The following is an 18,135-nucleotide window of genomic DNA, read 5'->3' as shown; positions in this document are numbered from 1 at the left end:
TTTGCCTCTCTGTCGCCCTGTGCTGTGTCCCAAATTTACTGCATGTCAGGGGTGAGCCTGGGGTGCCTGGCACCTGGGTGCAAGATTTTCTCTGGCGCCTATGGGAGTGGTTAAATTAACCGCGCCCAACCACATAACCACACCCATGTCCATAATCATTATGTGGGCAGCATTCACCAGAAAATAATCACTATGTGGGGAGCAATCACCAGAAAATAATCGTTATGTGGGGAGCAATCACCAGAAAATAATCGTTATGTGGGGAGCAATCACCAGAAAATAATCGTTATGTGGGGAGCAATCACCAGAAAATAATCGTTATGTGGGGAACAATCACCAGAAAATAATCGTTATGTGGGGAGCAATCACCAGAAAATAATAGTTATGTGGGGAGCATTCACCAGAAAATAATCGTTATGTGCAGAGCATTCACCAGAAAATTGTTATGCAGGGAGCATTCACCAGAAAATAATCACAATGTGGGCAGCATTCACCAGAAAATAATCGCTATGTGGGGAGCATTCACCAGAAAATAATCGCAATGTGGGGAGCAATCATCAGAAAATAATCGCTATCTGGGGAGCATTCACCAGAAAATAATCGCAATGTGGAGAGCATTCATCAGAAAATAATCGTTATGTGGGGAGCATTCACCAGAAAATAATCGCAATGTGGGGAGCATTCACCAGAAAATAATCACAATGTAGGGAGCTATCACCAGAAAATAATCGTTATGTGCGCAGCAATCACCAGAAAATAATCGTTATGTGGGGAGCATTCACCAGAAAATAATCGCAATGTGGGGAGCATTCACCAAAAAATAATCGCAATGTGGGGAGTTATCACCAGAAAATAATCGTTATGTGCACAGCAATCACCAGAAAATAATCGTTATGTGCGCAGCATTCACCAGAAAATAATCATTATGTGGGGTGCATTCACCAGAAAATAATCGTTATATGGGGAGCAATCACCAGAAAATAATCGTTATGTGGGGAGCAGTGCTGTGAAAAAAAAAATTCACTCACCTGGCCAGCCTCTGACGTGCAGCTCCCCGATGATCCTCCAGCGATGATCTCCCGCGCTGACAGGCAGAGTGCAGGGCTATGGCAAGATGGCGACCGAAGCCCTGTACTGGAGACACAAATAGTTTCCAGAGCAGGGCTTCGGCAGCCATCTTGCTGTAGCCCTGCTCTGCCTCCGGGAGGCGGTCCACACAGCGGGGAGATGAACCGGGCAGCCAGCAGCGGGGAAGAGAGGCAGAACGAGGGGACCCAGGTGAGAGGGGGGGGATCTGTCCCCCCTCCCCGCCGCTGTCCCCACCCCTCTTTCTAGCGCTGCTCTTCCCCCACCATGGGGGATCGTGGCGATACCCCCTTGGGTGTCAGTCACCCGGGGCACCACGCCCCCCTGCGCCCAATGGACGCGGCTAGAGGGAGGGAGGGAGCGGCGGCCAGAGGGGGTGAGCGGCGGCCGGGCGGCGCCTGACAGAGAGAGGCGCCTGGGTGCAATGCACCCGCCCAGGTGCGGCCCTGCTGCATGTGTTAATGAGTGACAGTGTGATAAAGGGAGGAATCAGAGTTTGCACTAGGCTAAATGTGTTATGAAATATGGCCAAGCACACTATACATCAACATACATGATCAGATTTTTAGATTTTTTTTCCAGCCATTCTAATCAATTTGAGAGCCTGGCAGTTGTCCCTTCTTCCCACCTTGACGCAGAGTCGCTGTGTTTATTAGGTTTGCACAGGATCCCCAGGGAAACTTACACCAAAACCTGGCTGCGTCCTTCCTTCTCGCCCTTCCAGGATCAGGTCCCCAAAAGGGCACTTTCTAAACAGGGGCGTTGCTAGCCCCAAAGATCAGTGGAACGTGCCCCGGATCTATTCTGTATGCCCCAGATGTCCCCAGGCAGCTTGCGGCAGTACTCACCTCTGGCCGCTTGGTCTCCAGATTCTGCAGACATCTTCTCTTCTAGGCTTCTCCCCCTCGTGTCTGAGAAAGAATCAGATGCTAAAGCTCCTATCGTCTGATTCTCAGATGCTAGGGGGAGAATTGCCAGTCACAGAGGATGTCTCCAGACTTTGAGGGCGGATGGAGGAGTTGAGTAGTTCCTCCTGCTGTGCTACTCTGCTGAGGGGGTCAAGGGGAGGAACAGTGAGGACACACACAACAATACATGCTCCCTGTGGAGGCTCCAGGCCCCACAGCTTCCAGCATGTCACCACAACACCCAGCATGCCCCATAGAGGTATCACAGCGCCCAGCATGGCACCACATAGCACCCAGCATGTCCCATATGTTTAAGTGACATAGCTTATTTATGTGATATGCTGCATTTGATGTTTTTTTGTATAAATGGAGAGGGGTGCTTAGGCCGCTGTTAATTCCATGTAAATTTGGCCCCATCCATGACCACACTGACATTCTGGTGCGTGGCCACACCCATTTTTCGTCTGGAGTGCCCAAAAGTGCCCCAGATCTCTTAAGATCCTAGCAACACCCCTGCTTCTGACTCTCCTGAGGGGTCTCTAGCACTTCAAAAAGTAATTTTTAGCTTCCAGATAATAAAAAGAACTAATCTAATTCAAAAACCAGCACAACCAATCCTAAGAAAGTTCTTCTGTGACATGATGGTCTAGTTTTGTATATAATTATAATTCTATGTATACCTCTTTCATTAGAATAATTAATTATGCAGAGGGACAGATGCCATTTTCAACCTTTTTGTGGTAAAAAAAAATGACAGTAACCCCGCCTCCTAGTCAGGTGCAGTAACCCAACCTCCTAGGTGCACAGAAGTTTACACTGGCAACTTGCATTGTAAACTGCACTGCACTAGCAGTTCACAGTCCTGTTAATCCAGACTAGATTTCTGCAATGTGCTGCTTGATTGACATGGTCTGAACACATACGTTGCAAAGCTACAGCCACTGGCGTAACAATAGGGCCTGCAGCCCCTGCTCCCCATTTGGGGCCGTTTTGTGGGGGTTGGAGGGGTCGCAGCATGAGGGGAAAGCCATGGCCACATTCGGTGGGGAGGGGGGACGTTCCCCCCCTCCCACACCTCGGGGCTCTCCCCTCTGTGCTCCCCTCCACTTGAAATTAAAGTCAGGGCAGCGGTGGGCAGCAGACAGATACATACCTTCCATGCGCTCCAGCGTGCGTTGCTCTCTCTAGTCTCTGACGCGACTTCCTGTATGCCCAGACTCTAATTTAAGCAGGAGGGGAGCTCAGAGGGGAGAGCCCCGTGGTGAGGGAGGGGGGGGTCGTCCCCTCTCCCCACGGACGTGCCACCAAGCTCTCCTCTCATGCTGCGACCCCTCCAGCCCCCCAAAACGGCCCCGAGCGGGCTCCGTGGAGGGCCTGGTGGGGCCTAGTTACGCCCCTGGCTAAAGGCTTGCGAGAAGTTCTGTTGCTAGTGGCAACACTACGAGGCGAGGTAAGGAGGAGAACAAATCGTCCACATCAGGGCCATTGTATGCACACTATATATTGTGGCCATACTCTGTATCTGTATTAAGCACATGTATGCCAAGGAAGAAATTTCAAGACAACAGATGGATCAAAGCAGGGCTGGATTGCTGCATATGGAAGAAGAGGCTGCAAATGGAATACAAACGTTGCAAATAAGGAGCAACACAGGGGAATAGGGAGCTGCTGCTCAAGGGACCTGTACAGAACTGAAGGGGGCTGCTGTATATGAATGTTAGACAAAGAAGAGGGGGCTGCACAAGAAATAGGAGGGGGTGCTGCACATGGAAGGGAAGCTGCAAGAACGTTGGCCTAGGGGCAGTCAAAGCATAGACGTACTTACTACAATTGGTTTTTAAGTCAGACAATATAAATAGCATTTAATTATCCTTCCAAGTGAATCAGATAGTTTATATGAAAAAAGTAACATCAGCGATGTATTCGCTTTGCAGAAAGCTGTAACCTTGCTCGTAAGCAGATGTGAAAAGCCAATTTCTTTTAAAACCCCTGTCCAATGGCTTCATGCTCGGGAAGCGTTACATAGAAAACGTTATGTTCCCACTCTGCAAGCACTGAGCTGTCGCACTGAAAGCAGAATGTACATTTCAAATAAGAGTGGTGCTAACACTTGTGAAGTACAGCACTCCCGTGCTTCTCAAGACCTCGACTTTATTTCTAAATAGCAGAAGCGCTTTCACCGTGCCCTGCTACATTGCAGCTCTGATTGCATATTTTTTGTTTCATTTTCTTTTAGAGCAGAGTCAGCTACAGCCGGCTGCTGATTGGAGCACTTGACCCCTGCCGAGTGAATGTAGGAGTGGATAGCTGCAGTCTAAGCTTTTATAAATTCTTCTGCTGCATCTACATGATACAGAACATTTTCTGCAACGTTCCAGATGCAACAGAGAGAATGTCTATAGTACCTTTCAAATTAAATGCAGGCCAACATGAAATGCATTTGTTAATGTAGTTTCAATTTAAGTGATTATACTTATATTATGTACTAGATCATCACTGATGGGATTCATGGCACGGCACTTTCAATGGGCACTAGTTAGCAAAAAGAGCAGTGGGCCACATATGATTGGCCGGTCTGGTTCCAGCACCCCGCCTGATTGGTCACGTGCCAAAGCTTCCCCTCTGAATAGCCATGGTGATCTCTCACCGGTGATTGTGTTTTACCATAGCATGCTTCGATAACAAGCATATATCGACACCTTACCTGCTTATGATGTCATAGGGAAGGGCAACAGATGCCACCAGTTGAATGAGGACAGGGATTTGGGGATGCGTGGGTGAGGAGGGTAGTGTTCTAGGAAGTTCTAGGAAGGTGGGTGGGAGAGCGGAGAGAAGGCAGGCTCCAGATGGCTTAAACTGTTTGTCCAAAAGTCCCCTCTGTAGATTTTACCACCTGAATTACATGATTCAGGCCCGCTTTAATGCATTAAGTCAACCTAATAAAGTAGGCTAATGCCACATGAAACATGATTACAGTAAAAGGATGGAAAGCAGGCCCTAATTACTATTGCAGTACACTTGCATTACTGAACCCAGATTTCATCCTATCATTGGGGCCTGTACTTAGCGACCTGAGCTCACTAACAAATTTGTGTGTACTACTGTCCACTTTTCAGCAACGTATCACTATTTACAGATGCTGAAAAGCGGACAGACGCGAACACAAAGCTGATAATGATGAAGTCAACGCAGATGATAATGATTGCAGAGAGTACATTTTCAATTGTAGAAACAGTGGGAATAGATTAAAAGTACATTGTTACAACAGAGGTCTGTATGTTCTGCATTTAGCTTACTGTTAGTATAGGTACAAGGTAATAGCTTTCTCTATTTTAAAAAGGTGGTAAAATAAAGGATACAATTATACTGAATAATTGCACAGGGCACAATTTTAAGTAATTTTGAACACACTTAAGTTAACCATACTAACTATACTAACAGTACAAAGCCCAATTACAGTCACTCTTTCCTTTTAAAGGAGCAGTGCAGTAACTATGGAAAGATGCATACCATTTTGAAGCTCTCTTTCTCCTCTTTCCAACGCAATATAAACTGCTGCCCTACGCCTTTTAGTTATCGCGAAAATAACGAAAACTAAAAGGCGTAGGGTGGCGGTTTATATATCGTTGGAAAGAGGAGAAAGAGAGCTTCAAAATGGTATGCATCTTTCCATAGTTACTTGTATTACACAGGGCGACTTTTCCCCAAAGTCGGCAGCTCCATTCAGCACAATGCAATGAAATACAAGGAACCCAGGGGGATATAATTACAAACATCATGCTGGCAGGTGTGAGGATATAATTAATTAGTTGTGGGTATGCTTAAAGGCATACCCACAGGCACTGCTTGGAGTCCCTTTAACCATTTCAGCCCGCGGGGATTTTTCACCTTATGGACGAGAGGAATTTTCACCTGTCAGCGCTTCTCCCTTTCATTCCCCAATAACTTTATCACTACTTATCACAGCAAAATGATCTATATCTTGTTTTTTCCGACACCAATTATGCTTTTTTGGGTGGTAAATTAGGCTAAGAATTATTTTATTCTAAATGCATTATAATAGGAATAATAAGAAAAAAATGAAAAAAATTCAGTTTTCAGCCATTACAGTTTTAAAATAATGAATGCTACCATAAATAAAATCCACACATTTTATTTGGCCATTTGTCCCGGTTATTGCAACATTAAAATTATACCCCTAGTGTAATGAATGGTGACAATATTTTATTTAGAAATAAAGGTGCAATTTTTCAGTTTTACATCCATCACTAACTTTTAGCCCATTATTTATTAATTATATGTCCTCTTGACATAAATAATCATTTATTTTTATTCCCCAAAGTCAGTAGGTGTGTTTTACTATTTGACCACAAGATGTCCCTACTGAGCAAAAATCCCATTAGCGTACAATGTACGTTAATTGGGATAAAATGTATCACTACGTCGTAACCAGGGAAGTGACGTAGGCTTCCATCGGAAGCCTCCGATCACAGTGGCGGCAGGGAGATTATGAATGGAAACATTGTTTCCATTCATAAATTTAACGATTGGGCGGCGGAAACCGGCAGAAATCACAGCGGGAGATATCGCTGCGGCTTCATTTACAGAATAAAAACAGTGTTTATTCACAGAGGACATGTACGGATTGGCACAGGGGACTTTGTCATCTGCAGCCAATCCCCCCTGCTAGCAGCAGCAGCGTGATTGCATGCATCTGCCCGCAGAATCGCATGCAAACCCCCCAAACCGCAGGGACATGACTAGTGCGTCCCTGTGGCTCTAGCACCTGCCGCTGCGGACGTGAAGCTCACGTCCGCGCGACTGAAATGGTTAATTTAGGAAAGAGGTGGCATCTTTGTTAAATGGTTACTGTTGTCTTCTTTTGAAGGCGTTGTCTTCACTTCCTGTTCATCTTACACCTATGCCTCTTATGTGAGTTGTGAGTAAAACATATAGAAATATGATTTCTTTTGTTGATTGTGAGTTGGGATGGTCAATGAGATGCAAATCGATAGAAGTGCATACAGGATTATGCAAACTTGTATGCACATTTCTGGGATTTGATTTATCCATCTTCAAGCTGCATAAATTTGCTAACAAAATGTGCATAATCCTGTATGAACTTAGAACAATTTACATCTCATTTTGTGGGTTTATTCTCAATTCTGCTGTAATCTGCCACCACCACAGAAAGTAGAAATCGTTCTTCATGAACTATGACAGATATGACAGAGAAAGCATTCAAATCCACAATAGAGGTATAAAGGTGTCCATAGACTTATTGATTTTACCTAGCAGATTCAATCACTGTGATCAGATCTGCCAGAGATCGATGCCCCAACATGGCCATTCAATCATAGTTTTGATAGATTTCCAAATTAAATCAATTTAGGTTACTGAGTGCATTGAAAGCATTATCTCTCTCAAAAAGGGGTGGGGCAGGTGCATGGTGGACTGTGGTAGATTGACAACCAATTGACGGCCCTCTACCAAGATCTCCTACCATCTAAAATGTTCTCCCCCCACCTGTCTGCTGGCACTAGTCTTCCTGTTTCCTGTCTCCATCCTCACCCACTGCTTGTTCACCCTGACCCAACTGCACTAATGTTACATGACTATGTACATGCTGCTGGATCGGGGGTGATCAGGCAGCCGGGCGGCAATGGAGATAAGACACGGGAAGGAGCACACCTGCAGACATGTGAGTGTGCGCTCTGCTGCCTAGCATTAGATGTGGGGAGACCTGGGGGCAAATCTATTACGTTTACTTGCAGTATGTGAGATGGCAGTAATTGATCCTTCTCTAATCAGATTTCGATCAGACAGGAATCTATCTGTTAGTAAAACTGAGTAGCCATCTGCAAGTGTATGGCCACCTTAACCCTTTTTCACTAAAAACAGAATATTTTAATCAGAATGATACCATTTATTGACTAATTTAAAGGGAAATAAAAAGTACGCTTTCAGCTAATACGCCCTCTTCAGACTTAGTTTGTGTATATTAACAAGATGTTAAAACACATAGCTTATATACACTGGACATTTGGAGGAGTAACAGTCTTTTGCATACATAAATAAATATCATTAGATGCCTTAATTACAACTTACTACAGGAGGATCTCACAGTGATTCTAGCTAATTTATGACAAATAGATAAGACCACTTGTTTGCTAAAACATCACATACCACATGGGTGATGGGGAGGAGACATCATACATTTAGAGTTCAAACATAACTAGACAGAGTACATACACTAAAACAAGAAAACTGACAGGAGTTGTTCGTTTTTTTGGGGCTTTAAACAATTGATGCTACTTACTGCTAAAATACTTGGGCTTCGTTGAAGTTTATTGTATGGGCTATATTTAGGCTTCATGGGTTTCCCTGCTACTCTGTCCTTGTGTCTTCTGCTGGAGATGTGCTAAAAATAGTAAAGAGGTCTTGTCAGTAAAAGTAAAGCAATAGAGGGCATATCAAATACAATAAACAGGACACTTTACAAGCAACTGCGACTAATAACTAATAATGGGCAGAGCAGAACATAAAAAGATAATAAAAATAAAGGTAAGAGGTTACTTGTTTCTTATAATGTAATAAAGAGTTCACTCTAGCAGTATAGCAAATAATGTTTCTACTCATAAATGCTGGAAATTAAAAGAAGATGACACACTAAATACATCTAAAATATGTGATATAGTTCATATTTCCTTACTAAAATATTTTTTACATTTCATTAATGTACTGCTCATAATAAATAATGTAAGTATCTAAAATCATTATACAATTCCTTTAAAGGACAACTGAAGTGACAGGGATATACTGTATAAGCTGCTGTATTTATTCCCTATTAAAGAGACACTGAAGCGAGAATAAATCTCGCTTCAGTGCTTATATTCAGCAGGGGCATGTGTGCACCTGCTAAAACGCCGCTATCCAGCGGCTAAACGGGGGTCCCTTACCTCCCCAATCCCCTCTTGGAGTCCCGGGCAGTGCTTCCGCATTGAGGCATGGCTAACTGCTGCAGCCCTGCCTCACGCGCGTCTGTCAGCGCGTATCTCCGCCTCTCCCCCGTCCCTCTCAGTCTTCCTTCGCTGAGAGGGGCGGGGGAGAGGCGGCGATGCACCGCTGATAGACGGCGCTGAGAGGCAGGGCTGCAGCCGTTAGCCCTGCCTCAACAGCAGCAAAATCTACGACCAAGTTGGTCGTAGATTTTGCAGGGGGGGATTTGGGGGGTAAGGGACCCCCATTTAGCTGCGGGATAGCGGCGTTTTAGCAGGGGCACACATGCCCCTGCTGAATATAAGCACTGAAGCGAGATTTATTCTCGCTTCAGTGTCTCTTTAAGCAATACCATTTACATGGCTGCCCTGTTGATCCTCTGCAACTAATACTTTTAGCAATAGACTGTGAACAAGCATGCAGCAGATAAGGTTTTTTAACATTATTGTCAGATCTGACAAGATATTCTGCATGCTTTTTTTCTGGTGTGATTCGGGCACTCCTGCAGCCAAAATGACCAACAGGGCTGCCAGGCAACTGGTATTGTTTAAAAGTAAATAAATATGGCAGCCTCCATATTCTTCTCACTTCAAGTGCCCTCTAACTGATGATAGGACCATGAAATTGTTAGGACTCTGATAAATACCACAAATAGACTGGCATAGTAAATATTGAGCACGTGAAACATTGAAAGACAGAAGGAATGCACCTGTTTGAGCTGGATTTCTGAATTCACATGGACATCGCAGATTTCACAATGAAATGTTTTGTTCTGTAGTCCGGAACCTTTGCTACCATTCTGTAGTTTTAGTCTGGATCCGGACCTCGGATAGGATTTGATAGGACCGGCACCGTTTCGTGCTTCAAGCATTGTCTTGTGTTTAGAACCTTGAAAAAACAATACAGAGCAGTTACTACATAGCATTAAAGAGGAACTGTAGTGAAAACAACGTAATATATAAAATTGCCTATTTTTTTACAATATTAATTTATAAATTATTTAATCAAGTGTTGCTTGTTGTAAAATCTTGCCTTACCTTGATTTACATTCAGAAATGTAGATACACTGACATAATTTGCACACATACAGCCTATTGATGGGTGCAGCCTCCTCTCCCTCCCACCTCTCCTATTTGGAGAGTTGTGGCAGAAGGCCCAATCACTTGCCTGGATAGGCGGAGCCGGGGGCACCTACCAATAAGCCACCTGAATCACGTGATTCAGGCAGCAAAATCTAGGTGGCGGAATTTGGACAAAAAGGTTGGGCCAACTGGCGCCTAACTCTTCTCCGCTCTCCCACCCACCCTTCTGGTATGATGGTGTTAAATGTGAGCTGTAGTCAACAAAGAACATCCTAAAATAGATGATGTGCATTTCCAGGTGAGAGAATAGCACAGAGAGCCACACAGATGGCATCCTCAGTCGATCTATTTGTCTAGTAGGTAAACTGGTGTTGATCTAAATTGGCTGGAATGCAAGTCTGAGGCTTTCATAAATGCAACCACCTTCTTTGCCATTCCTCTACAGCAGGGGTCTCAAACTCGCGGCCCGCGGGCCATTTGCGGCCCTCGATACAATATTTTGTGGCCCTCGCCGGCAAAATCTTCCTTATAGTTCGCTTCAGTGCTCCCAAGTAATCCGCTGCATCCCCGCCGCTAAACGAGGGCTGCAGAGCCCCCAAATCGCCCGGGGGGCAATCCACCGGCATTTCCTGGAAGGGGCAGAGCTTTTAGCTTCAGCTCTGCCCCTCCTGACGTCAATAGCCGCCCGGATCGCCGCCTCTCCCCGCCCCTCTCTGTGAAGGAAGAGTGAGAGGGGCGGGCAAAGGCGGCGATGCGCTGCGATTGTGAAATTCCTTATGTGGCCCAGCCTCATCCTGACTTTGCCTCCTGCGGCCCCCCAGGTAAATTGAGTTTGAGACCCCTGCTCTACAGCATTACTGGATTTGCTGCAGCCCTTTAAACCTCTTAGTTTGTGAATGTTGAAGTTAGACTAATGTGTCAAGGAGTGAGTTAATGATGGTCTTTGTCTTGGAGAGGAATGCACTGATGCACATTTTCCAGCTGTTGACATGAGTTCTGCATTCATCTGACTGACAGCTCCATTTATCAAAAGAGATGAATTAGGGTGTCATTCAAAGAAACTAGAGATGACAATTCCATTCATTCATTGCTGTCATGTACATCAAAACCTGTATCAAGGAAAGGCATGGCAGTGAGCTGCATCTGTTATACACTAATGACAAATTCATTGAATGAGTCCTTAACTACTACCATTGAAACTAAATCATTTCTGCAGCTGGTGACCATCACCTGACATCTATGCATTGCATACTGACTTATTTTAAGACTCTGAAATGGTGAAATATAAGTAGACAGGCAGCCTTTACATGTGTATTCCTCAACACCATTATTGCAATGAGGCAAGGTTAAACTACAGTCTGACCATAGTGATGGTCTTCAGAGATCATATTAATAATGTATCTGTCAGTGTATAACCCTCATTGGCATGGCATGCAAAATGAGGCAATCACTTTATGACACATAACAGTGACGAGCATAGCATGAAGAGACAACCATCTATGCCTGTAGAAGAACGGCAGGCTCAGCCCCGTAACTTTGTCCATCACAGTGCATGGTATTGGGGAAGAAGAGGGGAATGAGCAGAGGGGTGCTAGCCAGAAATCAGGAGAATGTCTTGTGATGTGGTTTGGTTGGAAACAGTACAGAAAATTGCAGGTTCTACAACCCAAAAATCCTGATGTGAAAATCTATTTTTATCGCAGTCATGAAGATGGAACCCACTGAAGTTCTGTGTCTAATGTATTGATTAGCTGAAGTAGATCTTGATAAGCCCTATCTACATTATGGGCAAATATCTTCTGGGTCCTGGTAGGCTACATCTGAGATGACTGCTAGCCAATTAATAATCCATCACATTTTGTAACTTATGTTTTAAAAAAATATATTCCTCTAAACCTATATCTCATCAGCATTTGAAAATTAACACTGCAACCCCTTCAACTGATTTGTTTTCGTTGCAACCATGAAGATGGAACCCACTGAAGTTCTGTGTCCAAGTAGTTCTTGATAAGCCTTATTTAGATCATCATCTAGATATCCCATCCATCTTTGCGGAAGGGAAAATCCATGACATTTTTGCAAAAGTATCAAGTCAGACAAAAATGCAAAATTCATTGCACATATTCAAGCTCATCCTTAGATATTTTGGAGACCTACCTGTGTTGTGGGCTTCCAGCTGTGATAGTGAGTTGACAGCTACCTTGCATAGTGAACAGTACAGTAATTTCTTGGCTTTCTCTTCTTCTGATTCAGAAGCAGTGATTGCGGTGCCATTGGTGCCTTTCACCACCGTTGTCGGTATCACTGCCGTTAATGCCACTTCTGACTTGGCAATGAGCGATCTTATTTCATTCATGCTGTTTGTAACAACGTTACTGGCTTTTAATCTTTCCTCTTCACCTGAAGAACAAAAGACAAAGATGCATATGTATAAACTGTTCAGCCACTATCCACACACAGCTCATGTCAAGTCATTGTCACGAGCTGTCATTACGTAAGGAACGTTTGACATATACAAGCAATTAGGGTAAACAAAACTTGTTTGGGAAGGAAAAATCAGTCTTATTCTTCCATCAGTGGGAGATGAAGGGACCAGTATAATTTCCCTGATTATTCTCTTTTGTACGCAGATCTCACAACATTATTGTCATTCGAACAGATGACTAATTTGCAGAGTCTAAAAGAAACCAAAGAACATTCAGCTGTAAAGCTATAACATTAACCTTTATGTATTTAAAGAAGCCCCTTTGCAAATGCGCAATTATCGTAATTTGAACCCCTACTATCAAATTGTTTTCACAGTATTTTTTTGGGCCAGATGCAGCGGATTCCCTTGTTTATTTATAGCTTACCTGTACCTGAAGTGATGTGTGGCAAGATGAGATAAACATGTAAAAAATATACCAGCAATCCGACTTAGAACTTGCCTGTGTTCCCTATTTAACCACTTGCGTACCAGCAGTCTCTGGCCCCTTAAAGAGAACCCGAGGTGTGTTTAAAGAATGTTATCTGCATACAGAGGCTGGATCTGCCTATACAGCCCAGCCTCTGTTGCTATCCCAAACCCCACTAAGGTCCCCCTGCACTCTGCAATCCCTCATAAATCACAGCCATGCTGTGAGCCTGTGTTTACATCTGTAGTGTCAGTCTCAGCTCCTCCCCCGCCTCCTGCATAGCTCCAGTCCCTGCCCCTGTCCCTTCCCTTTAATCAGCCTGGAGGGAAGGGATGCAAGCGGGGACTGGAGTTCTGCAGAAGGCGGGGAGAGCAGCAGACTGACACTATAGAGATAAACACAGCCAGCTCTGACAAGCTGTTTGTCAGCAGCGTGGCTGTGATTTATGAGGGATTGCAGAGTGCAGGGGGACCTTAGGGGGGTTTGGGATAGCAACAGAGGCTGTGCTGTATAGGCAGATCCATCCTCTGTATGCAGATAAAATTCTTCAAACCCACCTCGGGTTCTCTTTAAAGAGAACCCAAGGTGGGTTTGTGAAATCATATTAGGACACAGAGGCATGTGCTGTATACAATGACCAGCCTCTGTGTCCTTTCATTGTGTATTCAGCCCCCTCCTGGGATCTGCTGTCACCCATTAAAAAAAGCGACAAGGCTAGCGACACGCAGATTGTCACTAGCCTGCTATTTACCTTTGCTTGTCAGTCACCGCTGTTCCCCCACCTCCTGTATAGCGCAGCTCCCTGCCTGTGTCCCTTCCCTCCCCGCCTCCGTAAGCCGATTGGAGGAAGCTTACAGAGGCGGGCAGGGAAGGGACACGTAGCCGCACTATACAGGAGGCGGAAGAGCGGCGGTGACTGACAAGCATAGGTAAATAGCAGGCTAGCGACAATCTGCGTGTCGCTAGCCTTGTCGCTTTTTTTAATGGGTGACAGCAGATCCCGGGAGGGGGCTGGATGCACAATGAAAGGACACAGAGCCTGGTCATTGTATACAGCACATGCCTCTGTGTCACAAACCCACCCTGGGACTGCTGGTACCAAAAACAGGGCTTACGTCTTGCTGAACCGACTGCTCACTTCGTTCTCGCCATACTGTAATGTATGAAGTGCACTTCTTGGACTTTTAGTCAGAGCTGATAATGCAGCCGGTCAGCAATTTTATTGATTTTAAATGGGGATGGTAATTTTTGTAGTTTGTATTGGCATTTGGATTGATGGCTAAAAATAATAAATTATGCATATTGATTATCATAGGCTCTCTCTTGTGATACTACTATTTATGTTTAATTGAGGTGAGATGGGAACAAGTATTGGTTGATAACCAATCGATTGTCTTTGCTATATTCCTTTTTAGCTACTATCACACCTTAAAGTGACAGCAGCCTTTAGATTCATGTCATAGTCGTGAGCTGGAATAAAAATCCTGTCACTTTTCATGTCATTTTCAAACAGGAAAGTGAGAAACACTGGTGTACATTGTTCATGATGGCGTTGATGGTATGGCCTACAAATGCCTTCGCAAGCAACACTGCTCTTTGACACACAACTTCAGTTCTTTTAAGCTTTAGCAGTGACTGGTAGCTGCTCTATTACTGCTAGCATTGCTGTTGGATATCCCGTGGGCAAGGTTGACACAATCAGTGCAAATCTGGTGAAAAAAAAGGTGCAGAAGAGAAGAAGTCTGTGGGAGACCAATCAGGATCATTGCTTTGGACATCTGCTCCATTTTTGCAGTATTCCTGCAGAAGCTTACCTTAGTAAATTTGAGGTAAAAATAAACTGATGAGATAAACAATTGTATCTATCCTCCTACTCCTTAGATATCTCATTGTTTTATTTTATGTTTAAACATTTGCAAAGTAGATTTAATGTTTTATTGCTAATTGACAGTCAATTACAGGCGCATACACACGCCATACTGTAGCTAACAACGGGTCCATCAGCCCTCCTGCTGGGCGGCCGTTCTGCCGACAGTAGGACGTGTGTACACACTGGACAGCATGTACACACGTTCTACTGCTGGCAGAACGCCAGCCCAGCGGGAGGGTCTGACGGACCCGTTGTTAGCTACAGTATGGCTCATGTACACGCCTTAACCACTTGAGGACCTAGGGCTTTCTACCCCTTAAGGACCGGCCACTTTTTTTCCATTCAGACCACTGCAGCTTTCACGGTTTATTGCTCGCTTATACAACCTACCACCTAAATGAATTTTGGCTCCTTTTCTTGTCACTAATAAAGCTTTCTTTTGATGCTATTTGATTGCTCCTGCGATTTTTACTTTTTATTATATTCATCAAAAAAGACATGAATTTTGGCAAAAAAATGATTTTTTTAACTTTCTGTGCTGACATTTTTCAAATAAAGTAAAATTTCTGTATACATGCAGCGCGAAAAATGTGGACAAACATGTTTTTGATAAAAAAAAACCCATTCAGTGTATATTTATTGGTTTGGGTAAAAGTTATAGCGTTTACAAACTATGGTGCCAAAAGTGAATTTTCCCATTTTCAAGCATCTCTGACTTTTCTGACCCCCTGTCATGTTTCATGAGGGGCTAGAATTCCAGGATAGTATAAATACCCCCCAAATGACCCCATTTTGGAGAGAAGACATCCCAAAGTATTCACTGAGAGGCATAGTGAGTTCATAGAAGATATTATTTTTTGTCACAAGTAAGCGGAAAATGACACTTTGTGAGGAAAAAAAAAAAAAAAAAAGTTTCCATTTCTTCTAACTTGCGACAAAAAAAAATGAAATCTGCCACGGACTCACCATGCCCCTCTCTGAATACCTTGAAGGGTCTACTTTCCAAAATGGGATCATTTGTGGGGTGTGTTTACTGTCCTGACATTTTGGGGGGTGCTAAATTGTAAGCACCCCTGTAAAGCCTAAAGGTGCTCATTGGACTTTGGACCCCTTAGCGCAGTTAGGCTGCAAAAAAGTGCCACACATGTGGTATTGCCGTACTCAGGAGAAGTAGTATAATGTGTTTTGAGGTGTATTTTTACACATACCCATGCTGGGTGGGAGAAATATCTCTGTAAATGACAATTTGTTAATTTTTTTTACACACAATTGTCCATTTACAGAGATATTTCTCCCACTCAGCATGGGTATGTGTAAAAATACACCACAAAACACATTATACTACTTCTCCTGAGTACGGCGATACCACATGTGTGGCACTTTTTTGCACCCTAACTGCGCTAAAGGGCCCAAAGTCCAATGAGTACCTTTAGGATTTCACAGGTCATTTTGAGAAATTTCGTTTCAAGACTACTCCTCACGGTTTAGGGCCCCTAAAATGCCAGGGCAGTATAGGAACCCCACAAATGACCCCATTTTAGAAAGAAGACACCCCAAGGTATTCCGTTAGTAGTATGGCGAGTTCATAGAAGATTTTATTTTTTGTCACAAGTTAGCGGAAAATGACACTTTGTGAAAAAACACAATTAAAATCAATTTCCGCTAACTTGTGACAAAAAATAAAATCTTCTATGAACTCACCATACTCCTAACGGAATACCTTGGGGTGTCTTCTTTCTAAAATGGGGTCATTTGTGGGGTTCCTATACTGCCCTGGCATTTTAGGGGCCCTAAACCGTGAGGAGTAGTCTTGAAACGAAATTTCTCAAAATGACCTGTGAAATCCTAAAGGTACTCATTGGACTTTGGGCCCTTTAGCGCACTTAGGGTGCAAAAAAGTGCCACACATGTGGTATCGCCATACTCGGGAGAAGTAGTACAATGTGTTTTGGGGTGTATTTTTACACATACCCATGCTGGGTGGGAGAAATTTCTATGTAAATGGACAATTGTGTGTAAAAAAATCAAACAATTGTCATTTACAGAGATATTTCTCCCACTTAGCATGGGTATGTGTAAAAATACACCCCAAAACGCATTATACTACTTCTCCTGAGTACGGCGGTACCACATGTGTGGCACTTTTTTACACCCTAAGTACGCTAAGGGGCCCAAAGTCCAATGAGTACCTTTAGGATTTCACAGGTCATTTTTGTTTCAAGACTACTCCTCACGGTTTAGGGCCCCTAAAATGCCAGGGCAGTATAGGAACCCCACTAATGACCCCATTTTAGAAAGAAGACACCCCAAGGTATTCCGTTAGGAGTATGGTGAGTTCATAGAAGTTTTTATTTTTTTGTCACAAGTTAGCGGAAATTGATTTTAATAGTTTTTTTTCACAAAGTGTCATTTTCCGCTAACTTGTGACAAAAAATAAAATCTTCTATGAACTCACCATACTCCGTACGGAATACCTTTGGGTGTCTTCTTTCTAGAATGGGGTCATTTGTGGGGTTCCTATACTGCCCTGGCATTTTAGGGGCCCTAAACCGTGAGGAGTAGTCTTGAAACCAAATGTCGCAAAATGACCTGTGAAATCCTAAAGGTACTCATTGGACTTTGGGCCCCTTAGCGTACTTAGGGTGTAAAAAAGTGCCACACATGTGGTACCGCTGTACTCAGGAGAAGTAGTATAATGCGTTTTGGGGTGTATTTTTACACATACCCATGCTAAGTGGGAGAAATATCTCTGTAAATGACAATTGTTTGATTTTTTTACACACAATTGTCCATTTACATAGAAATTTCTCCCACCCAGCATGGGTATGTGTAAAAATACACCCCAAAACACATTATACTACTTTTCCTGAGTACGGCGGTACCACATGTGTGACACTTTTTTGCAGCCTAGGTGCGCTAAGGGGCCCAACGTCCTATTCACAGGTCATTTTGAAGCATTTGTTTTCTAGACTACTCCTCGCGGTTTAGGGCCCCTAAAATGCCAGGGCAGTATAGGAACCCCACAAGTGACCCCATTTTAGAAAGAAGACACCCCAAGGTATTCCGTTAGGTGTATGGCAAGTTCATAGAATTTATTTTTTGTCACAAGTTAGTGAAAAATGACACTTTGTGAAAAAAAACTAATAAAAATTAATTTCCGCTAACTTTTGACAAAAAATTAAATCTTCTATGAACTCGTCATACACCTAACATAATACCTTGGGGTGTCTTTTTTTTCTAAAATGGGGTCACTTGTGGGGTTCCTATACCGCCCTGGCATTTTACAGGCCCAAAAC

General features: G+C 43.7%; 1 protein-coding gene across 3 annotated transcripts in view; it reads right to left on the bottom strand.

Moving 5' to 3' along the window:
• ZNF385B (zinc finger protein 385B) overlaps positions 1–18,135 on the bottom strand; it is a 271,136-nt gene that overhangs the window by 14,937 nt on the left and 238,064 nt on the right. For all 3 annotated transcript variants that reach the window (XM_068245425.1, XM_068245426.1, XM_068245427.1), the window contains 3 exons: positions 12,233–12,475; positions 9,703–9,881; positions 8,314–8,415 (listed from right to left, as the gene is read on the bottom strand). In XM_068245425.1, the coding sequence (XP_068101526.1) occupies positions 8,314–8,415; positions 9,703–9,881; positions 12,233–12,475 (524 nt within the window). The remainder of the gene's footprint in view (positions 1–8,313; positions 8,416–9,702; positions 9,882–12,232; positions 12,476–18,135) is intronic.

Source organism: Hyperolius riggenbachi, chromosome 7 (genome assembly GCF_040937935.1).
Source record: "Hyperolius riggenbachi isolate aHypRig1 chromosome 7, aHypRig1.pri, whole genome shotgun sequence".
Classification (NCBI taxonomy): Eukaryota; Metazoa; Chordata; class Amphibia; order Anura; family Hyperoliidae; genus Hyperolius; species Hyperolius riggenbachi.
Note: the sequence above shows the minus strand (reverse complement) of the source record. Positions and strands in the feature narration are given on the sequence as shown.